General features: G+C 43.1%; 1 protein-coding gene and 1 long non-coding RNA gene across 6 annotated transcripts; one reads left to right on the forward strand and one right to left on the reverse strand.

The window, feature by feature from the left end:
- LOC110260326 lies at positions 35–1056 on the forward strand. The gene is made up of 2 exons (XR_002343444.1): positions 35–267; positions 805–1056. It is a non-coding gene; the product is annotated as an uncharacterized LOC110260326 (long non-coding RNA).
- Positions 8591–23485, reverse strand: MRPS21 (mitochondrial ribosomal protein S21). 5 transcript variants are annotated; one of them, XM_013988092.2, is made up of 3 exons: positions 23295–23485; positions 22522–22636; positions 8591–8892 (listed from the first exon to the last, which is right to left on the reverse strand). In XM_013988092.2, the coding sequence occupies exons 2-3, from the start codon at positions 22602–22604 to the stop codon at positions 8712–8714; spliced, it is 264 nt and encodes an 87-aa protein (XP_013843546.1). In that variant the 5' UTR covers positions 22605–22636; positions 23295–23485; the 3' UTR covers positions 8591–8711. The 5 variants fall into 5 exon arrangements, with proteins under 5 accessions (XP_013843546.1, XP_005655454.1, XP_005655453.1 ...); XM_005655397.3 differs by lacking the exon at positions 23295–23485 and adding an exon at positions 22884–23033; XM_005655396.3 differs by lacking the exon at positions 23295–23485 and adding an exon at positions 23044–23123 and having other exon boundaries at positions 8594–8892.

A 24706-nucleotide genomic window follows, 5' to 3' on the forward strand; every position in this document is an offset into this window, starting at 1 on the left:
GGGCGGGGCCCCGGTTCGCGCAGCCGTAGTAGCTACTTTTCCGCGGCGGAGCGCATGCGTGGCGGAGCCGTAACGATTTCCCCCGGCAAGCTACTTGGCTCCTTCGGTTCCCCGTGCTAAACCTGTTAACTACATTAGCGCAAAATTAATGTTACCTGAAGCATAAATTGAGCTGCTTGTAGTATTCCCGTGGAGAATAAGTGCGCTAAGGCTATGGCTAGAACTAAAAGCAGAGCTTCTGCGTTTGGGCTAAACCTGGACTTTCTGGTAGGAAGTAAACTTCAGAGTAGTGATCGTTAGTATTAACCACTCTCTCCTTAGCCTTTGTCCTTAACAGTGGTGCCAAGAGACCCAGAAAACCGACTAGTGTGGGAGGAGTCTGAAGATAGTACCCTCTCACACACCTTTGTTTCTTTCTTCCATTCATTCGCAAAACAAATAATTGCTGGCAGTCTAGTACTTTTTAGGCCCCACCTGCAGCATATATAAATTCGGGTTAGGGGTTGAATCAGAGCTGCAGCTTCTGGCCTATGCCACAGCCACGCAGAATCAGAGCTAGGACTGTGACCTACACCACAGCTCAGGGCAACACTGGCTCCTTAATCCACTGGGCAAGGCCAGGGATGGAACCTGTGTTCTCATGGATACTAGTGGGGTTCTTTACTCGCTGAGCCAGGACAGGAATTCCTAATCAACCATTTTGGTCCTCAACTAATCCTTACCTAACAAGCACCTTTACTTCTTGCCAGCTCCAATTATAATTCTTTTCTTTTTTTTTCTTCCTTTTTACGGCCTAACTTGCAGAATACAGAAGTTGCTGGTCTAGAGGTTGAATCGGAGCTGCACCTGCTGGTCTGTGCCACAGCCACAGCCACACTGGATCTGAGCCGCACCTGTGTTCTACACTGCAGCTTGCTGCAACACTGGATCCTTAACCCACTGAGCAAGGCCAGTTTGATGTGGGATCAAACCCACATCCTCGTGGATACTAGTTCTTAACCCCAATTATAATTCCTCCAATTATAATTTTTAATAAACAACTTATTTAACTACCTGTAAGCTTGTAAGCCTCCCCAATTTTGTAGTCCAGCAGAACACGATTCAAGTGCTTCTTAAACCTGTGTCTCCCTCAGTAAAGAACTTATATAAAGCTAAACTCATGAAGTTCCCACTGTGGCCCAACAGGATCACAGCATCTCTGCAGTGTTGGGATGCAAGTTTGATCCCTGGCCTGGCACAGTGGGTTAAGGACCTGGTGTTAGGCTGCAGTTGGCCCAGGAACTCCATGGCTTTCCATATTACTTAGTGAAAAATGCCCTACACTCCATTACTTCTGTGATCTCACTTGTTTTTTGTTGTTGTTGTTGTACCCGAGGCATGTAGAAGTTCCTGGGTCAGGGATTGAACTCACAGCACAGCAGTGACAATACCGGATCCTTAACCACTAGGCCACGAGGGAACTCCTGTAATCTCATCTACTGCTCTTTCCTTTACTCATTCAGCTCCACAGCTACAGAATCCTGACCCCTTGTTGTTCCTTGAACATGCCAAGTATACAAGGCCTTTGCACTTGTTGCTTTCTGCCTGAATTACTTATCATTCAAATAGCTGCATGGTTGGTTCCCTCACTCCTTTGGATTTTTATTCAAAATCTTAGAGAAGCCTTTCCCAACCTCTCTACTTAATTTTGAAGGCTGCTTGTCATAGTTAATCAGACCAATTTTTTCTCTTTTTTTCTTTTTCCATAATACTTATCACAGTATTAGTCCTAGATAATTTACTTATTATATTTATTGCTTATCATCTGACTCTCTCTACTAGAATGTCAGCTCCATAAAGGCAGGAATTACTGTTCACTGATAGATCTTAAATGTCTGCAGTAGCACCTAGCACAGTTAAATATTTGTTGAATTAAAGAACCACATCTTTGGAGTTCCCGTGGTGGCTCAGTGGTAATGAACCCAACTACTGAGGATGCAGTTTCAACCCCTGGCCTCACTCAGTGGGTTAAGAATCTGGCACTGCCATGAGCTGTGTAGGTCACAGACACAGCTTAGATCTGGCATTGCTGTGGCTGTAGCATAGGCTGGCAGCTACAGCTCTGATTCAACCCCTTGCTGCATCTGCTGCTGCTGGCCTACACCACAGCCACAGCAACACCAGATCTGAGCTGCATCTGCCAACTGCAGGTTTGATCCCTGGCCTCACTCAGTGGGCCAAGGATCTGGTGTTGCCATGAGCTGTGGTGTGGATCACAGATGTGGCTCAGATCTGGCATTGCTGTGGCTGTGGTATAGACCAGCAGCTGCAGTTCTGATTCAGCCCCTAGCCTGGGAACTTACATATGCCAAAGGTGCAGCCCTAAAAAACAAAACAAACAAACAAACAAAAAAAAGCCCAGAGAATAACAAGTATTGGCAAGGATCTGGAGAAACTGGAACTCTGTGCACTGTTAGTGGGAATGTAAAATGGTACAACCACTGTAGAAAACAGCATGGTGGTTTATCAAACAATTAAAAGTAGAATGACTCTATGGCCCAGCAATTCTCCTCTCAGTATATACCTCCAAAACCAAAGCAGAGTCTCAAAGATTTGTACACCCATGTTCATAGCAGCATTATTCAGAGTAGTGAAAAGATTGAAGCAACCTATGTGTTCACTGACAGATGAATAACCAAAATGCAGTATACACATACAATGGAATATTATTCATTCATAAAAAAGGAATAAATTTCTGATACATGGTACACGAATAAACCTTAAAAATATGCTAGGTTTGGAGTTCTTATTGTGGCTCAGTGGTTAAAAAACCCAACTAGTATCTGTGAGGACTGGGGTTCGATCCCTGGCCTTGCTCAGTGGGGTAAGGATCCGGTGTTGCTGTAAGTTGTGGTGTAGGTCGCGGACGTGGCTTGGATTTGGCATTGTTGTGGCTGTGGTATAAGCCGGCAGCTACAGTTCCAATTCTACCCCTAGCCTGGGATCTTCCACACGCTATGGGTGTGGCCCTAAAAAGACAAAAAAAAAAAAAGCTAGGTTAAGTAAGCCAGACACAAAAAGGCAAATATTGTATGATTCCATTTATATGAGGTGTCTAAAATAGACAAATAGAAAGTAGAATAGACAAAAAAGTCCCAACCTCCAGGTAATTAAAAATCTAATGGAGGGAGAAAGACACAATAGTAATAAATCACAACTTACAGAGAAATAAACTACTATGGAATTCTGCTGTGGCACAGTGGATTAAGAATCCAACTGCGGCAGCTTGGATCGCTGTGAAGGTGTAGGTTTGATCCTGGGCCCAGCACAGTGGGTTAAAGGATCCAGTGTTGCGGAGTTCCCATCGTGGCGCAGTGGTTAACGAATCCGACTAGGAACCATGAGGTTGCGGGTTCGGTCCCTGCCCTTGCTCAGTGGGTTAAGGATCCAGTGTTGCCGTGAGCTGTGGTGTAGGTCGCAGACGCGGCTCGGATCCCGAACTGCTGTGGCTCTGGCATAGGCCAGCGGCTACAGCTCTGATTAGACCCCTAGACTGGGAAGCTCCACATGCTGCGGAAGCAGCCCAAAAAAAAAAAAAAAAAAAAAAAAAAAAGGATCCAGTGTTGCCACAGCTACAGCTCGGATTCGATCCCTGGCTCAAGAATTTCCAATATGCCAAGGGTACAGCCATTAAATAAAAAAAGAAAGAAAGAAACTTAGAAAGTTAAACTCAAGAGAAGAAAAAGAGAATATGAGAAAGGAAGGGAACTCTCTTGCAAAAGGAGTCAGAGAAGGAATCTTGGAGAACATCCAAACCGAGATCCTGGTGTACAGCTGAGGAGAGGAGAAAACAGCATGTTCTGTGATCCTGAAGTACATCTGAAGAGACAAGTAGCTAGAGAGAAAAGCAAGGTTCAGTCAGGAACGGCCTTAAATGCCATGTTAAGTGGTTTAGACTTTATCTTGAAAGTAGTGGGAACTAATCACTAACTTAAGCAGCGAAGTGAAAAGGGATCAAAGTTGCATTTTAGAACAATCACTCAGGCTGAGGTGTGAAGGCCAGTCAACAGGGATGCAAGGAGATTGTTCTATGGCTATTGTAGTAATAGAAGTAATAGAAGAGTTATAGTAATAGAAGAGTTATAATGATAGCTGGGACTAGAGTTGTGGCATTTAGTCATCGAGACAACCAGAAGGGATTAAATGGATTGTGACGACTGAGTGAGCAGGAGGTAACAATGATCAGGTTTCTGGCACAAATGGGGGATTATTAACTGCTAACATTTATTAAGTTCTATGTGCCAAACACTGTGCTAAGTATTTGAGGTGTTTATCTCATTTAATCCTTACCACAAACCTGTAAAGTAGGTACAATTATCCTCATTTTACAGGGAAGAATAGAATTTATGTTATATAAACTTGCCAAGATGATGAGTGAATCTAGATCTTTCTGACTATAGAGTTCCCTGGTGGCTCAGCAGGTTAAGGACCTGGCATTGTCACTGCTATGGTTCTGGTTACTGTTGTGATGTGGGTTTTATCCTTGGCTCAGGAACTTCCACATGCCTTGGGCAGAGCAAAAACAAACAAAAAAATAAATAAAATAAATAAATAACTATGTATGTAAGGTAGCTGGCACAGACTAGAAGCTCCAATATTTGCCTTTCCCTTCAATTACCTACATTCCATTATTACTTTACCTTGTTAGTATACAGTGAGTTATTATTCCTTAGTATTTCCAATTAACATAAAGACAAACTCTTTCTTTGCACTTAGCACACTTCTGAAAATTTTAAAGTACAATGCCACAGTTACTCAAGAGTCCCACTTTTAAAGGGGTACCTGTTTCCAGAGTACTAAACATTATGAAATCATTAAATTATGATTGGGGAGTTCCCATTGTCGCTCAGTGGTAATGAACCTGACTAGTATCCATGAGGATTTGGTTTCCACCCCTGGCCTCAAAAATGGGTTAAGGATTTGGCGTTGCTGTGAGCTGTGCTGTAGGTCGCAGACATGGTTTGCTTCTGGCATTGCTGTGGTGGTGTAGGCCTGAAGCTACAGCTCCAATTCGAACCCCAGCCTGGGAATTTCCATATGCTGCAGATGTGGCCCTAAAAAGACCAAAAAAAAATATGATTGGAATAGGCTGCCAGAGGTAATCTAGTGGACATCTAAGAGATGTAATAGGTGCCTAAGATCAAGGTAGGAGATAGTATATCTATTACTTTGTAACTGTAAGTACTAAAACACCACCCTCCTAAACCCAATGCAGGAAGATTAGGGCAATCCCAACTCATGAAATGACCATAAGAAATCTTCTAGCTTCCCAGAGCAGAGCAGAAGTTCTCTCTCCCTTTCATGACAGTACAAGCTGGCTGTGACTTCAGCCAGCCAGTTACCCTCTTCTCAACTGGCTACCTGCCACAACCCATCACTCTTCACTGTTCCAAGGAACACAATGGTCAGGACTAGAGATTAGGACAGGAAGGGGATCATCTTAGATACAAATTCCAGAACTTTGCCACTCCTTTGGAGGGAGGTCAGAAGCAACTAGACTCAAGAGAAAAGTTGTCAAGTAACGGAAAAATGTTGCTAAGTAACAGGTTTAGTTTTGCTATCACAAACATAACCTACCATTTTGGCAGAAGCCATGACTTTATTCTTTAACAAAAGCAATTGGCAGGGGGTGATTCCATGCCATGGCTCAAAATCATTCAAAAATGATGCACTGAAAACCAAATTCAGAGATTGAAGGGTGATTCAGAAGTATCAGGGTCTAAGTTGTTAACTCGTTAAAATGAAGTTGTACAAAAGTAACCAAGCTGAAGACAGTATACAGAACTTCTCCAACCCTAAGATAAGTTTCTAGAGGGCAAAAACCAGAACTTCCCACCATGGCTCAGTGGTAATGAACCCAACTAGGGTCCATGAGGACCTGGGTTCGATGCCTGGCCTTGCTCAGTGGGTTAAGGATCTGGCTTAGCTGTGAGCTGTGGTGTAGGCCAGCAGCTACAGCTCCGATTCGACCCCTAGCCTGGGAATCTCCATATGAAGAGGGTGCGGCCCTGAAGAAAAAAAAATAGAGGGCAAGAACCAGATCTTCTATTTTTAAGCTATTTCTATTCAGTGCCCAACAAAATGCTTTATTCACCATGCGCCTTATTCCTGATGAGTGGAAGAAATATCAAGCCCTGAGAAACAATCCATCATATCTTCTGTTTAATCAATTAAGTATGATTATTGTGAAAGGGAGGAAAGATACTGAAAACAGAATTAAGGCCAGAAGAAATATGAAGCTACATCACTATACCACAAGGGGGCAATATGTGAACACTTGTAATCTGGACAGGTAGGTTTGGCAGTCTGCTGATTACCTTTTTAATGCAAATTTTATTTATAACACAGTATAATGTAGCTTAAATCAGACATACTTTTTTTTCTTTTTGCTTTTTTTTGGGAGGCCGCACCTGCAGCATATGTAAGTTCCCAGGCCAGGAGTTGGACTGGAGCTGCAGCCATGGGCTACACTACAGCCAGAGGAACTTGGGATATGAGCTGTCTGCAGTCTACACCACAGCTCACAGCAATGCTGGATCCTTAACCCACTGAGGGAGGCCACGGATTGAACCCACATCCTCATGGATACTAGTCAGGTTCGTAATCCCCTGAGCCACAAAGGGAACTCCCAAATCAGACATACTTTTGTTTTCTTACATCCAGAAGTTCCTGGAGTTCCCATCGTGGCTCAGCAGTTGTTGAACCCAACTAGCATCCATGAGGATGCATGTTTGATCCCTGGCCTCACTCAGTGGGTTAAGGATCTGGCATTGGTGTGAGCTGTGGTGTAGGTCACAGAAGCGGCTTGGATCTGGCGTTGCTATGGCTGTGGTGTAGAATTGGTCCAGCTCTGATTGGACCCCTAGCCTCAGAACCTCCATATGCCCCAAGTGTGGCCCTAAAAAAAAAAAAAAAAAAGAAGTTCCCAGGCCAGGCCAGGGATGGAACCCAAGCCACAGCACTGACAAAGCCAAACCTTAACCACTAGGCCACCAGGACCTACTACTTTGACACTGTTTGAGAGGGCTGCAGTCAGGGTATGGGGAGGTAGGGTAGCTACTTCACCTTCTCTCACAGGGGTTGGCACCAACTCTTCTTATACTAGCAGTAAGGCTATCAGGAGACCAAGGCCAGAGGAAACACAGCAGAAGAGGAAGCAGAGCAGCTGGTCTTCCCACAGTGCCCCAGCTGTCAAGAGTCACATGCTCAGGAGTGCCTGCTGAGGAGAGGTAGGGGTGGTAGTGGGGACCTCCACCTGGAATCTCTTTTGAGTACTATAGGGCAATGGTTGGTTCTCAAATTTTAGCAGCAGAGCTTGTTAAACCAGATTACTGGGCTCCAGCCTTATAATAGGATTCTAAAATTTGCACTTCAAGAAATTTCTCAGGTGATGTTGATGCTGCTGATCTAAAGAGCACACTTTGTGAACCACTGTTATAAGTATTTCTGGCTCTGTGCCCTTCTGCCTTTTTTTGGGGACATGCCCATGGCAATGGATCAAAACTTTGCCACTGCAGTGACAACAACCTTAACCCTCTGAGCCACCAGGTAAGTTTTTTTTTTTTTTTTTAACTGCAGGCAGTATGTTTTTATTTATTTATACTTTTGCTTTTTAGGGCCGCACCTGTGGCATATGGAGGTTCCCAGGTTAGGGGTCCAATTGGAGCTATAGCTGCCGACTTACACCACAGCCACGACATGAGACCCGTGCCACATCTGCGATCTATACCACAGTTCATGGCAACACCGGATCCTTAACCCACTGAGCGAGGCCAGGGATTGAACCTGCAACCTCATGGTTCCTAGTTGGATTCATGTCCACTGTGCCACAATGGGCACTCCCTCTTTTCTTTTTTTTTACTTTGTTCTTGTTACCATTCCCCCATTCCCTCTTTCCTACCATCTGTCTATTGCTTTCTTCTCTAACTTTCCATTAGCTTCCTTTAGGAAAACCATAGGAAAGACAAAACAGGGGTGAATTTTAGACTATCTTAAGGATTACTCTAAGCAAGGGTTTCAGCTCTCTACTCTGGTTGGTATGTGTTTCAGAAGTAGAATTTACTCCAAATACATATAGTCTTCCTCTCCTTCCTTTCATCTAATAGTTGGAAGGCAGTTCAGTAAAGAGCAATAGATGCTTTTTCCAATAATAAGATCTTGCTTTGGGTTTCATAAAGATTGGTTGGGAAATGGCAGATACACACCAATACATTTTAGAAAAATTGCCCACCTCTCTTAGACTACTTTTAAAAAGTTACAGGAAAATATGCAAAACAGAGAATTTACCATTTAAATCATTTAAATGTACAGTTCAGTGGCATTAAGTAACTCACATTGTTGTGCAACTATCACTATCATCCACCTTCAGAACCTTTTCATCTTCCCAAATTGAAACTCAATATTCATTAAACAATAATTTCTCATTCCCCTACTCCCAACACTAGCTTTTTTGGCAACCATCATTATACTCTTTTTGACTCAGTTCCTCTTTGATTTAATAAAAGAGAGGGTCCACTCCTGACTAGTGGTATTGGTCCTACATACGCAGGCGTTCTTGTATATACATGATTGGGTTTAATGTAATAAAGGTGAGAGAAAATGGGGTTGTAGAAAGAAAAGAGGTGGAGACAAATGAATAAGGGTTTTTATATTGGGCCTCCTCATCACAGGCCTCAGCAGCCCTGCCATGGATCTGCCCGATTCTTTCGCATCAAGAAATTGATCTTGCGAGCCATTTCCATGTTGTAGATTCGCCGGCAGGTTTCATAGCTTTCCCTCTGTCGCCGACGGCAAGGCTTCTCATAGTACCGCCGCCGCTTTATGTCCTCAATCAGCCCATCCATGGTGAGGATTCTGTACAAAGACAGGCAATGAAGTTAGAGGTGTGGGCTCATTATTCTTTTTCAGTTTCATACCGGTCAGAAGACACCTGACCAAACAATTGGTGTCTGTAAAAGTTAGGGTGTGAAATGGTGACAATATAGCATTACCTGCCTGAGGCTGGTCCCCAAATAATAATGTACAGGGCAATAAAAAAGGCAATTACCAGGTTCTCTTATGGTGCAGCAGGTTAATGATCTAGCATTGTCACTACAGTGGCTTGGGCCACTGCTGTGGCATGAGCTCAGTCTTTCACCTGGGAACTTCCACATGCCATGGCCCCAAAAAACAAAACCAAAAAGCAATTAGTTATTCAGTCCTTGCTCCTGGGAAGTTTAGAGTCCTGGTCATATTCTCAACCATTTTTCCTACCACAACACACCTGAGGGATATGACATGGTTCCAAAAGAACAGTGGCTCCCTATGGCAGTGAGTCTCAACCAAGGGGACATTTCAGAATCTTCAAATGGGTAAGTCATTTGCAGTAGGAAAAAATAATTATGGGTGATTCCTACTTGGTCTCAAGTTGAGATTGCAGTTTCATTCCCACTGTGTTTAAGACGCAGCTGAAATCTATAAGCCTGAGAAATCTCTGGCTTGCTTAATACAGGGAAAAAAAGAAGCCCTTATCACACCAGTGACAAATGTGACCATTAAAATAACAGCCTCAACCATGTTTTTCCCATGTACCACACACTCCAACCATACTACTTTACTGAGTACTCCCTGAACACATGTTAATACCAGGTCTTTACTCACACTGTTTCCACAGCCTAGAATGACACTCTCTACTTGCCAACCTTCTGAGATTTTCCTCATCTTTTTTTTGGCTTTTTAGGGCCACACCCTCGGTATATGGAGGTTCCTAGGCTGGGGGTAGAACTGGAGCTACAGCTGCCAGCCTACACCAGAGCCACAGCAACGTGGGATCCATGCCCCATCTGCAACCTACATCATAGCTCACAGCAACACCGGATCCTTAACCCACTGAGTGAGGCCAGGGATCGAACCTGCAACCTCATGGTTCCTAGTTGGATTCATTTATGCTGTGCCACGACAGGAACTCCTTCCTCATCTTTTTGATACCAAACCCAGATGCTACTCTCCATAAAGTTTTTTCAGCTTCTTAGAGAAAACAGTTTTTGATCTATACCTATTTAGAAATTATTTCATTTTGCCATGTCGTTAGTTATTTATAAAAATGTCTCCCTATTAGACTGAAAATCCCTGAAGGCAGAAACCAAAATTTTATTAATTTTAAAGTGTCCATAAAATTGCACTCAATTTTTTTCCTGCCTACCCAATCCAGTGTAATGCAGCTTCTCTTGTTGAATCCATAAATGCTTAACTCAAACTCACCTTTTTGTTCTCACTAAGCCAAGAAAATGGAGGGCTTATTCTATAACCTTAAGCTCCCGACAGCTCTGGCTGCAACCTGCAACTTGTTTCTCTCTCTTAACCCATCATCAATTGGTCCTGAGGTTGTCCAGAGGCACCAGGTGGAGCTACCCTCTATCCTGGCATTGTTTCCAAGATCTCATTCCTGCCGACCATGTCCTCTCATTACATGTACAAAGTAAGTCAAAAATACAACTGGAGACAGGGAAGTTGAGACATGCTATTATTGCTGGAAGGGGGACAGAAGAAGAAAGAAATAAAAATAAGAGCAACTACCAGCTACTTCAGCTCAGTAGGAAACTCCTATTTATCGATGCTATTTTATATTAAAAGTCCAAGATAACAATAATAGTTTGAATATGAACTTGAAAAGATTTGAGCTTCTTTAGGTATATTACAAGCGTGAACAGACACAGGAACCACTGCCCTCTGGGGTTCTCTCCTAGGCTCCTGCTGATTAATAAGATCAGTTTGTCTAGGTTTTGGTGGTAGGGAGATGGGAGGCAAGGGAACTGCTACAAACTCCCAGAAGTGGGAGGAATAGACAATTGGGGTTCTGTTGAAAACACAGTCATGCCCAGAAGTCATGCGGACCCTGTTGTAACACTAGAGTCTCTTACAATAGGAAAGTAGGGCACCAAAGACCAAAGATTCACTATCCTGGCCCACAAAGGATCTCCACTGCTGGCTTTCTTCGTCAGTTTACCTTTAAATGTTGGTAACCTCCCAGATTTTTATTGTAAACCTCCTTTTTGGTTCTATATGATTCCCTTAACCTTTACCTGTGGGCTCCAACCCTGATATACAACGGAATCATCTCTTACAAGCGCTCCCCTGCCACCCCATTTTGGCGTATGGAGTTCCCTGGCCAGGGATCAGATGGGAAGCTGAAGTCGTGTCCTATGCCACAGCTATGGCAATGCTGGATCCTCAACCCACTGTGTCCGGCCGGGGATTGAACTTGTGTCCCAGCGCTCCCAAGATGCCACAGCAGGAACTCCTTAAAGAGTTTTTTGTTTTTTGGTTTTTTTTTTTTTTTTGTCTTTTGTCCTTTTTAGGGCTGCATCCACGGCATATGGAGGTTCCCAGGCTAGGGATCTAATTGGAGCTAGGGATCTAATTGGAGCTGTAGCCACTGACCTACTCCAGAGCCACAGCAACGCCAGATCCTTAACCCACTGAGCGAGGCCAGGGATTGAATCCGAAACCTCATGGTTCCTAGTTGGATTCATTTCTGCTGTGCCACAATGGGAACTCCTCCTTAAAGAGCTTTTAAAAAGTACTCATTATAAAAAAAAAAAAGTTCTCATTATGGCTCAGTGGAAATAAATCTGACCAGCATCCACGACAATGCAGGTTCGATCCCTGGCCTTGCTCAGTGGGTTACGGATCCTGTGAGCTGTGGTGTAGGCTGCAGATGTGGCTGGGATCCCATGTTGCTGTGGCTGTGGCGTAGGCCAGCAATGTAGCTCCAATTCCACCCCTAGCCTGGGAACCTCCATATGCTGCGGGTACAGCCCTAAAAAGACAAAAACAAAAAACATTCCAAACCCTAGGCCATACTTTAGACCAATTAAATCACAAGTAGGGGGAGTACCTACCATGGCACAGTGTAAAAGAATCCAACTAGTGTTCATGTGGATGCTGGTTCGATCCCTGGCTTTGCTCAGTGGGTCAAGGATCGGGCATTGCGGTGAGCTGTGGTTTAGGTCAAAGACATGACTTGGATCCTCTGTTGCTGTGGCTGTGGTGTAGGCCAGCAGCTACAGCTCTGATTCAGCACCTAGCTTGGAAACCTCCATATGCCATGGGTGTAGCCCCGAAAAGCAAAAAAAAAAAAAAAAAAAAAAAAAAAGATCACAAGTAGGGAGGGACATGGGCAGGGTCTGTTAAGTTCCTGGCATAATTATCATGCAGATAAACTTGGGGACCACTAGACTAAGTTCAAATTCGTAAACAACTGAGTTTCACCCCCCCCCAATTTATCTTTAATAACCTGCCCTAAAAAGCCTGTCTAGTCACACTGAACTAGGTGCAGTTCTCCAAACATACTACATATCTATTTTTTACCTTTGCGCATGATGTTCTCTTAGAACACGGTTTCTTTTTCTTTTTTATGAAATCCTATTTATTCTTCAAAAGTCTAAATCAGTAGTTACCGTGTTTATCAACTAGTCCAGGAGAAATTAATCACTCCTTCCCCTCTTTTCCCCAAAGCACAGTGGTTCTCAAACTTTAGCATGCAACAGTCACCTGGAAAACTTGCTAAAACACAGATGGCTTGCCACCTCCAGTTTCTGATTCCACAGGTCTAGGGTGGGGCCCAAGAATCTCTATTTCTTTTCTTTTTTTTTTTTTTTTGTCATTTTGCTATTTCTTTGGGCCACTCCCGCGGCATATGGAGGTTCCCAGGCTAGGGGTCCAATCGGAGCTGTAGCCCCCGGCCTACGCCAGAGCCACAGCAACACGGGATCTGAGCCGCATCTGCGACCTCCACCACAGCTCATGGCAACGCCGGATCATTAACCCACTGAGCAAGGGCAGGGACCGAACCCGCAACCTCATGGTTCCTAGTCGGATTCATTAACCACTGCGCCACGACGGGAACTCCAAGAATCTCTATTTCTAACAAGTTCCCAAGTGACTTGGCTGCTGATGATCCAGGGAGAACCAACGGCACAGCACAGTTAACGACTCTTTTAAAGCACCTATCAGACATTACTATATTTAGCCATGTTTTGTTTTTTAATTTTTTAAATCCCCCTTACTGGGTTGTAAGCTTTCTAAGGTTAGAAATTAGGTCTTTCATTTTTGCACTTAATACTGGGCAAAGAGCAAATTATCAGTAAATGAATATAAAAAATGAATCTTCTAAGTGACTGAAAAATGTCCATAGCTCAACGGATTAAGTTATAATAGACACAATCCTTGGAAATATTAGCTCAGAAAGCCTCAGAATTACTTTTACTAAAATGGCACATTTTCACATCCATGATCCTAATCATAATCCTATAAAACTGATTAAGCAGGTAATGTCATCTTTTTGCAGATCAGAAAACTGAAGTTCAAAGAGGTTGACCTCCCAAGATCACAATATGGGGCTAGAAGTAGAATTCAGGTCTTTAGTGCTGTGCTCTATAACAGCACTCTGCTTTTCAAATAAAACCACACACACACAAAGACAAATTATTGTAGTGCCCACAGGCAAAGAGACAATGAAGAAGGAAAGAGCTTGGCCAGGCTCCCTAATTAGCGTAAAAAGATGCAAGCCAAAAAGACATGGCACGCCAAGGGAAAGGAACTGATCCAAATATCTAAGCCTTTATTTCTGTCTAGACTTTGTTTACTCCTATTTAATGAAGGCCACTTTTTGAACTAGAGACTAGTAAGCTAGAGAAAAAGACAGAAAAAAACCCAAAAAGGGCCTGGGAGGAAAAGATTGGATATATAATATAAAAACGGCAAGGAGAGTAGATTTGAGGAGAGATCATGAAGGGAATAGAGACCCTAGATATGACTTCATCTAGGAAGAAGATCTGACTGGAATGACCAAGACAGTTTATTTATTTTTTAAATTAAAAAAAAATTTTTTTTTGCTTTTTAGGGCCACACCTCAAGCATATCAAAGTTCCCAGGCTAGGGGTTGAATTAGAGCCACAACTGCTAGCCTACGCCACAACCACAGCAACGAGAGTCTGAGCTGTGTCTGAGACCTACACTGCAACTCAGGGCAACGCCTAATCCTTAACCCAGTGATTGAGGCCAGGGATAGAACCCACATCCTCATGGATACTAGTCATGACGGGAACTCCCCAAGACAGTTTAAAACAGGATGAAAGAAAACTGCAAAAGGAGAAGGGAGTTTAGACAGGTACTCAGGTATCCTACTGGAGTTTCAAAAGGGTTCTAAAACAGAAGCGATCATCTTACCAAGTAAATGCCCATGTGGTCAGGCCAAAAAGCAAGACAAGAAAAATGCAACAAAGGAATATAAGAGTAGAGGAGGGGGAAAAAAAAATGAAGATTGGTGCCCCCCCAACATAATGATGGGGTTGCTAAATGATGTCCCTGCACTGTTCTATTTCCAAAACACATACCAAATAAATTCCAAGGTGCCAGGTGAGGATTTCTTGCCTTTTTTTTTTTTTTTTTTTTTTTTTGGTCCTTTCAGGGCAGCACCCGAGGCATATGGAAGTTCCCAGGTTAGGTGTCTAATCAGAGTTACAGCTGCTGGCCACAGTCACAGCAATGTGGGATCAGAGCTGTATCTGTGACCTACATCACAGCAACCCAGATCCTTAACCCACTGAGAGAGGCCAGGGATCAAACCCGAAACCTCATGGTTCCTGGTTGGATTCATTTTCGCTGCGCCATGACGGGAACGCCATGACTTCTTGCTTTACCCAGAATTTTTAGTTATCCTCAAAAACCACAGATTATCTTCAAATATTCCAGAATTCCTACAGTAGAAGCATCTGCTCAACTCATTTCTAACAAAAAAGGTTGTAGGAAGAGCTTTGTAAAACTCATGAAGTAAATAGAGATGGTGTCACTAATGATGTTTCTGCTTTCAAAGGTAGTTCAAGGACTAGCAGACCAAGAGGTTTAGAGTAAACAGATCAGCCTGGATTTGGGTGCCTGGCAACCTAACACTGAAGGAGAACTCAGCTGCCAGTTTTAGTGAAATTCAACAGATTATGTAAAAGGAGCTGAGCTGCCTGGGCCAGGGTAGTTTAGGGGTGGCAGACTCACAGCCAGCCTACGTCAGGACCAATATGTACACAGAAGAATTCAATGGGCCCAGGAGCTTGCCTACCAGGAATAAAAGGGGTCAACTGGGCACACTTTCAGTGTGCTTGCCTTTCCTAATTTGGGGACCAGCCAATCATGTAGGGCTTCCTAGCAACCCCTACTCTCCATTTCTTCACTCCAGGGCACCAAGGAGGTCCCTTGGTTATATAACAAGCATTAATGGAGGTCTCACTGGGCCGACATATAGGCTGCTTCTTTTGTAAGACTACCTCTGTGCTCCAAACATGCTGAAGCTTTAATTGCCTTCCTCTCCTCTCAGTTGCTCTCATACTTATTGCTTAATTAGACTGCAGAACAAGCAACTTGTTTTTAAACTACCAACTATTGGAAAGCTGAGAGAGATAAGGAGAAGCCTGGCTATATGAGAGATATACAGAAAAAGTGTCCAGGGAACATAATGGAAAAGCAGAGGAAAAGAAGTAAAGTGTGTCAGAAAATACTGTTTGGATGGACGTGGAAGGCATTATGCTAAGTGAAGTAAGTCAGACAAAGAAAGACAAATACTGTATGATATCACTTATACAAGGAACCTAAAAAATACAACAAAACCGGAGTTCCCACTGTGGCTCAGTGGTTAACAAATCTGACTACGAACCATGAGGTTGTGGGTTCGATCCTGGCCTCGCTCAGCAGGTTAAGGATCAGGGGTTGCCGTGAGATGTGGTGGAGGTTGCAGACGAGGCATGGACACCAGCATTGCTGTGGCTCTGGCATAGGCCGGCAGCTACAGCTCCAATTAGACCCCTAGCTTGTTTAAACATGCAAATGTGGAGTTCCCGTGGTGGTGCAGTGGTTAACAAATCCAACTAGGAACCATGAGGTTGTGGGTTCGATCCCTGGCCTTGCTCAGTGGGTTAAGGATCCGGCATTGCCTGAGCTGTGGTGTAGGTTGCAGACACGGCTCGGATCCCCCGTTGCTGTGGCTCTGGTGTAGGCCGGCAGCTACAGCTCTGATTGGACCCCTAGCCTGGGAACCTCCATATGCCGTGGGAGCGGCCCAATAAATAGCAAAAAAAAAAAAAAAAAAAAAAGCAAATGTGAGCAAAACATTTGTTCGTGGAGTTCCCGTCATGGCGCAGTGGTTAACGAATCCGACTAGGGACCACGAGGTTGCAGGTTCGGTCCCTGGCCTTCTTCAGTGGGTTAACGATCCGGCGTTGCTGAAAGCTGTGCTGTAGGTCGCAGACGCAGCTCGGATCCCGTGTTGCTGTGGCTCTGGCGTAGGCCGGCGACTGCAGCTCCGATTAGACCCCTAGCCTGGGAACCTCCATATGCCGCAGGAGCGGCCCAAGAAATGGCAAAAAGACAAAACAAAACAAACAAACAAAAAAAAAACATTTGTTCGCTTTTTTCCCCTGAGGCTAAAGTACAATTTAAGGACATATATCTAACACGCTGAGATAAAAAGGAACAGAAATGCAGCTTGCTAAAGAATAAATCTAAATTGACAAAATACATATCCATCCCAAAGATTTTAAAAATCACTGACATAACACTTGCTCCATGCTGGCTGCTTCTAACCATGCACTTCTTGCACTGCCTTTCTATACAATCCCATCTCAAAGTTTGAATTTTCCAAATTCATAAGGAAACCCAAGAGAGATTACCACACCTCAGGCCCTGAGTCTCTGGAACCAGAATCCTTTATTTTTCTGCCACCACTCCTTTCTGATTAAATTCTTTAAACTGTTTTTCCCCCAAACCCATTCCTATGTTGTTGATTTAATCCCTAAAGTAAAGAAAAAGTAACACGACGTTTCTTAACTAGGTTCCTGACAGAATGCCAAGGATACTATCCAATGACAAAAATCTCTGGATAAGGAGTTCCCTGGTGGCCTAGTGATTAAAGGTTTGGCATTGTCAACTGCTGTGACTTGGGTTTGATCCCTGGTCTGGGAACCTTTGTATGCCATGGGCACAGCCAAAAACAAAAACAAAAATAAAACAAAAAACTCTGGATAAACTTAATGTTTCTGCATGGAGGATCAACTTTTTTTTTTTTTTTTTTTTTTGGTCTTTTTAGGGCTGCACCCTTGACATATGGAGGTTCCCAGGCTAGGGGTTGAATCAGAGCTGTAGCCACTGGCCTATACCACAGCCATAGCAACACCAGATCCGAGCCACATCTGTGACCTTCACCACAAAACATAGCAATGCCAGATCCCTAACCCACTGAGCGAGGCCAGGGATGAGCCTTCATCCTCATAGATGCTAGTCAGATTCATTTCTGCTGAGCCACAACAGGAACTCCTGGAGGATCAACTTTAACTAGAGTAGAGGTTGAGGTGCTAGCCCTAAGACAGATGTAAAGGCAAAAGAAAAAAGAAAAAAAAAAAATCCTAAAATTTTAATTTAAAAGAAAAAAAAGAGAGACCTCAAAGAAATCCCATGTTTGCTTGGAATGTAAGAATCCCTTAATAGTTCCTTCATTCTCCTCTGCTGTTAAGGAGACTTCCGTGGAAAGGTTTGATAAACACTAAATTTAGGAAGTGATGGAAGATAAAGAAACATTTACATTCATTAAGTAGACATTTATTGAGAGCTTTCTATGAGCCAAACACTTTAGTAAAGCAAGGGATACACAAATGAAAAGCACAGGTCTCTGCCTTAAGAAGCCTATTAAAATTTTGGCTGAATATTAAAATCTCATGGGACATTTTTAAAAATGCTGCTAGTCACACGCCACTGCTGAGAGATTCTGATTTAGTCTCGGGTTGGGCCTTGGCATCAAAAGTTTTTTTGTTTTTTGTTTTGGCCATGCCCACAGCTTGTGGAAGTTCCTGGGCCAGGGATCCAACCTGTGCCACAGGAGCAACCAAAGCCCCTGCAGTGACAATGCAGGATCCCTAACCCACTGAGCCACAAGAGAACTCCTTGTTTTGTTTTTTAAAGTAATCCCCAGATGACTGGCAGCCCAGGGCCAAAAACCACATAGTGTCACACTGACCAGTTTCCTGCTGCATCTGATTAAAATGAGCATGTTGGGGAGTTCCCGTCGTGGCTCAGTGGTTAACGAATCCAACTAGGAACCATGAAGTTGCAGCTTCAATCCCTGGCCTCGCTCACTGGGTCAAGGATCTGGTGTTGCCGTGACCTGTGGTGTAGGCCGCAGACATGGCTCGGATCCTGAATTGCTATGGCTGTGCTGTAGGCTGGCGGCTACAGCTGATTAGACCCCTAGCCTGGGAACCTCCATATGCCATGGAAGCGGCTCTAGAAAAGACAAAATAAATAAATAAATAAAACGAGCATGTTTACCCAGGGAAAAAGTGTGTATAAATTGCTATTCACCTATAAAATGAGAATCTTACTTTTATGGGCCACGCTCAAGGGATACAAAAGTTCCTGAGCCAGGGATTAAACCCAAGCCACAGCAGTGACCCAAGCTGCTGCAGTGACAATGCCAGATCTTTGACCTGCTGAGCCACCAAGGAACTCCTTAAAAGAGAATCCAAAAGTACAGGGCTATTGTTTAACAAAAGAGGAAGGGGATGTGAAGAAGAAAGGAAAGAAAAAAGGAAGAAATTAATTTTGAGATATTTGAAAACAGATTCTTAAGAATAGGAAAATGAGACAGCACTAGGCCAGGCCAAATGGCAGAAGGTACCCAAACACACCTCACCTTCTGAAATTTATTTCTTCTTCCCTCACCTACACCCACTCCATACCTGGGATCAGGAAGAATTTTTGAAGAGAAAAAACAGGACAAACTCTAATTTTTTTTTTTCCCTCTAGGGCTGCTCCCGAGGCATATGGTGGTTCCCAGGCTAGGGGTCTAATGAGAGCTATAGCCACCAGCCTACACCACAGCCACAGCAATGCAGGATCCGAGCCATGTCTGTGACCTCCAACACAGGTCACGGCAACACCAGATCCTTAACCCAGTGAGCGAGGCCAGGGATCGAACTTGCAACCTCACGGTTCCTAGTTGGATTCTTTAACCACTGAGTCACAACAGGAACTCCAAACAAACTCTAATTTTGATTGAATAAAAGATATTTACTAAATAAAGATTTTGTAAGAGATGGAGATATAGAGACTTGTTTCTAAGTTAATTAGAACAATCCCAGGCAAAGAAATAGGAAGAATCTTCTCTCAGAAGGTAGAGTTGGCCTTATCCTTCTTGCACACCTCGCACCAACAGAGAGATGATCAACTCCTTCAGGCAGGAAATTGGAAATAATCTGTTTTTCAGGTCTTAAATTTTTGTAAGTGGAAATAGGGGATGCAGAAGCAGTGCATACTGAGAGAATAAATGCTTTATTTCAAAATGAGATTAGCATTAGGCTACAGAGGAGCTATATAGGAGTTGAAAGGATCGCTGTCTATAAGAAAAGTCATTCTAATACCAGTAACAAACTAGATTCTCATGACAAATAAAGCTTAATTATTTTCTCATTTTTTTCACCTCTAGGCCACCTTGAACATAACTTGATGATCAAGGAAGAGAAAAAAGTTAAAACTAACTGTGAATCTCTCAAGACAAATGAATAAATAAATCACCCACGAAATAAAAGCAAAAGGGTAAAAACTTCCTTACAATCACTTCCAAATTATAATAGCTAATATACAATGCCAAGCAGTGTTCTAAGCGATTTATTTATAATACTAACTTTTTTTTTGTCTTAAGGAAGTTCCCAGGCTAGGAGTCAAATTGGAGCTGTAGCTGCCAGCCTACACCACAGCCACAGCAACATCAGATCTGAGCTGTGTCTGCATCTACACCACAGCTCATGGCAATGCCGGATCCTTAAGTCACTGAGTGGGGCCAGGGATCCAACCAGAGTCGTAATGGATCCTAGTCAGGTTCATTACTGCTGAGCCATAATGGGAATTCCTATATTACTAACTTACATCAACCTTATAAGGCAGGCACTATTATTATTTCTAGTTAACAGATGAAGAAACTGAGGCAGATACATTAAGCAGCTAATCAAAAATTATGATGCTAATAACTGGCATAGAAGGGATCTTAACCAGTCAGTCTGCTTCAGAATCTGTGCTCTAAACCACTAAGTTATGCTGTCACATATATATGAGAAAACTATTTTAAGGCCTGGCTTTGTTCAAAAATATTAAAGTTATAGCTACTTTCTTGATAATTATAAAAAAATGGTTCAATACATCATGCTGCAGCACAAATTGTTTTTTAGTTCTATGTCAAAGTTGCTAATTTCCTAAGAACAAAATGTGTGCTTTTGTGTTATCTGCACTTTAGGTGCAGGAGAAGTGAGGGGAGCTAAAGCTGAGCCTTTAGAAATCTGTCATACCATCAAGTAACAGCTTCAACAATATAAACATCAAAATCACCTGAAAATTAGAAGACCCATCTAAATACAATAAATCATACAGAAAAAGACTTACAGGGAGAGGTCAGAAAAAGAGTGAGGAGTTCCCATTGTGGCTCAGTGGTTAACAAATCTGACTGGGAACCACGAGTTTCGGGTTCGATCCCTGGCCTCACTCAGTGGGTTAAGGATCCGGTGTTGCCGTAAACTGTGGTGTAGGTTGCAGACATGGCTCGGATCTTGTGTTGCGTTGCTGTGGCTCTGGCATAGGCTGGTGGCTACAGCTCTGATTGGACCCCTAGCCTTGGAACCTCCATATGCTGCGGGAGCAGCCCTAGAAAAGACAAAAAAAGGCAATAAATAAATAAGACTAAATTAAATTTGTTTTCATAAAAGAAAAAAAGAAAGAAAAAGGGTGAAGTAGTCTGCAAGACTTCCTTTCCACAAATTCAGCATTTCATCTCACTAGCGAATTCCCTAGTGTCTGTAAAGACATTCATTTGGTGCTTCCAGTACTGGGGCAGAGAAAGATCATTAGACGTCACAACCGTCCCACAAACATGCCACTAAAAGAAACAGGAGGGTTGGGAATGAGCAGCAATAGGAAAAAAAATGAAATAGGAATATTTTACCACCCTGTGCTTAACTGATTATCTTTACTTTCAATGTAAGGGAAAATGCAGAAGGAACAGCTTTTGTCCAAGGATATGACTGCTATACACAGACATCAAAAGAGGTGATAAGGTTGACCCAAGATCAGATTCTCTTCAAAGACAACAGATTATCCTGCGATTGCTTCTCGATTACACAGCTACTGACAGCATCTTTGCTCCCATTTACTGTAAGTCTTCTGCCATCCAGCCCTCTACAATTAGAACTCTTTGCTTTGTTAAGAACTTGGTTCTCTTTCATTTACTTTCTCAGTCCCCAAAAACCTCATCTATGTTTAAATCTAACCAAACAAGGATTTTTAACTGGAAAATGATTGCCACAGGTCTTTCCTTTTCCACAGAAATTAATAAATAATCTAGTAACATAGACCAAAGAACACTGACTAGGAAAAAATGTGTGTCTTATGCTCCTGTCAATAATTGTGACCCAATAAATATAATTTAATATAAATATAGGCATCTCTTACTTCTGAAACAAAACTAACCACCTTAGTGGCCTTAAGGAAGAGGGCCAGCTCATATGCTAAGATCTCTTTCATATAATAATAATTATTATTATTGTTATTTTCCTTTTTAGGGCCGCACTTGAGGCATATGGAGGTTCCCAGGCTAGGACTCAAATCAGTGTTACAGGTGCTGACCTACACTGAATCCTTAACCCACTGAGCAAGGCCAGGAATTGAACCCACAACCTCATGATTACTAGTTGGATTCATTTCCGCTGCTCCACAACAGGAACTCCTTCATATATAGTTATTTGATTATTCAACTCAACAGGCATTTGTTTCTCCAAACTCTGCCTCACTGAGAAGAGAAAATGATGAAGCAGGACAGAAAGTCAAAATCTTTACAACTAGAGACAAGGGAAGGTTAAGGAGCTCTTTGCTTGAGGCCTTCTTTATTAGAGTCATTCCAAATTTCTTAGCCTAGCATTCAAAACCTTTCAACACAGCTCCTCCACTCCGGCCACTTCATTTCCATCAGCATGTTTTTTGCTTTTGCCGTAATCTTTCTCTGAACCTCTAACACTTTTCCATCTCTTGCTTGCTTCTCTAAGATCCCAAATCTGAGTTCATGTTTCCCATTGGCCTTGTCCCACACCAATCCCTCGATCAGCTTTTAATATGTCATGTACTACCTTCCCCCTTACTAGCAACTTTCTAACTTGATTTTCCCTTTGGGTTTTTTTAAAATCTTGGATAGAATGCAGGTTCGTCATCAAAGATATGACTGCTGATGAATAACCTTCATACAGTTAAATTTGGGGAATAACTTCATTTTTAAGATAGAAAAATGAGGGGCTGAGAAGTTTCAAGTCTGTGAACACCTCAACTGGCACTAGTTTGAGACAACCTATGCCAGGGGAAGAGACAAAACAACCACCCTTCTCAAGAGAGTTGGTCTAGCCATGATTCTGGTCCCTTGGCAGTTACCTGTTTAGGGTCCTGTATGCACCTTCCACGTTCCCTTCCTGTACCATCACAGTCCTGGCAATGAACTTCAGATGATTTGCCATGACCTTGGATTTAAGTCGTTACTCTGCAGGACCTAAAGTATGATGGCGAAAGAAGTAAACTATAGAGATCAGGTAAGAAAGAGAAACACAACAGAATACAAAACCACGTGGCTTATTTATGGGTCTGGAAATGCATCGGGCTCTGGAATATGCGAGACAGGGTCAAGTCCTCATATTCTAGAAAGTACACGCGACTCCCTCATTCTCCTTGCCAATACAAACCCTACCATAGCGATGAAAAGAGACGGTAGCTGGCCGTCCTCACAGAAATTTACTTGCCTAGACAAGGGCCAACTGGGACACTTTGCAGGCGTTCCCCTCCCCCCTAATTACCGCTCACGGTCACAGGACGGTTTGGGGTAGGAGTTGGGAAGGGAGTCCTTCTTGGTGTTTAGGAACGAGGCCAACTGCGCCCTCCCGCCCCAATCTCCTCACTTCCCCCAAACCCAGGACGAAGCCCTCGCTCCTCAGCGCCCCGCCGACGCGAAGCCCGCCTCAAGCGGAAGCGGAAGTTACGTAATCCCCAGCGCCGCGCGCAGACAAGAGGACCCACCCGAGAGAGGAGCTAAGTGGAAACTGTGGAAACCGTGGCAACATTCCTTTTGGCCTGGATCGAAGGTTTCTTCACTCCCCCGGCTCATCGTCAACCCCCGGGCTTGAACTCAACACCTGGCAAAGCAAAATACTTGCCTTAAATTCCCCTCAAACAGCTTCTTCCGTCTTCTCTTGGAGTCGCCGTCCTTCGGCCTCTGAGGTCAGCCTGATTTCCGTACCCCTTAATCCTATTAAATCTTAAATAGATATCTAATCCTTTTCTTTTTCTGGAAGGAAAATGAGAGAAACAGGCGAAGCTTCCTGAGCATGCTTCCTGTTTTCTCTTCGCAAAGGACACAAATTCATTGAGGTCTGTCCTCCGGATGAAAAACAGCTTTACACCCCTTATCTGCCTGAAAACTTAGGAACAGAAAGGAAATGAACATACTCTGAGTTTCCTATAATAGCACCTTCCCAGCCATTTCACTAAATAAAGTGAAATCACTGAAGGAAGAATTGGGAAACATCTGCAGGATTTAGAATCAAAGACTATTTTATGTCAGCTTCTATCCCATTTGTCTCCAAGTGAAACTTAGAAATATCTCTTTTTTAACTTCCTCGTCACTGTGGAAAAAGCTTTCCTTTTATTTTATTCGTATGTTACTTCTACACATATGTCCATCCATTAATGGTTATTCACATAAATTCGAATCTACCGGAAGTGGCTACTGGAAAACAGTAGGGAAAGTCTCAAAAGAAGAAAGCAGGTTCTCAACCAGGTACTTGCGTAATAAGGTTCTTTGAGTACCTCCCCTAAAACACAGGCACATACACACACAGATGTATTCTCGTCAATTATGCTAATAGAATTCACACAGAAACTGAAGCCTGCTTTAGAATAAGCCAGGTTCAAAGTACCAAAATAGAGCTAGGTTAGGACATGACTATGCTCATCAGCAAGCTTTTATTGAAAGCCTAGTTTGTATCAGGAACTGTTGATAATATTTCAGTGTGTCTCAGACTAACAAAGCACAGTAAGTAGGTGTAAAAGATAAATAGTAAAACAAGGTAGAATATGGTAAATGCAAAACACATTATATAGGCGACAACATAATATGGTGAAAAAGCACTGGATTGGAAGTCAGGAGATCTGGATTCTATCCAAAATCCGATACTCATCAGGCATTTGACTTTGAACAAGTCTCTTAAACCAGAGGTCTGCACAGTACTGCCTACAGGTCAAGTCCAACTCCGCTTTTGTTTTTGTAAATAAAACTTCATTGGGGAGTTCCCTTGGTGGCACAGTGGTTAATGAATCCGACTAGGAACCATGAGGTTGTGGGTTCTATCCCTGGCCTTGCTCAATGGGTTAAGGATCCGGTGTTGCCATGAGCTGTGGTGTAGGTTGCAGACGCGGCTCGGATCCCCCATTGCTGTGGCTCTGGCGTAGGCTGATGGATACAGCTCCGATTCGACCCCTAGCCTGGGAACCTCTATATGCTGCGGGAGCAGCCCTAGAGAAGGCAAAAAAAAAAAAAAAAAAAAAAAACAAGAAAACAAACAAACTT

Source organism: Sus scrofa, chromosome 4 (genome assembly GCF_000003025.6).
Source record: "Sus scrofa isolate TJ Tabasco breed Duroc chromosome 4, Sscrofa11.1, whole genome shotgun sequence".
NCBI classification, from domain to species: Eukaryota; Metazoa; Chordata; class Mammalia; order Artiodactyla; family Suidae; genus Sus; species Sus scrofa.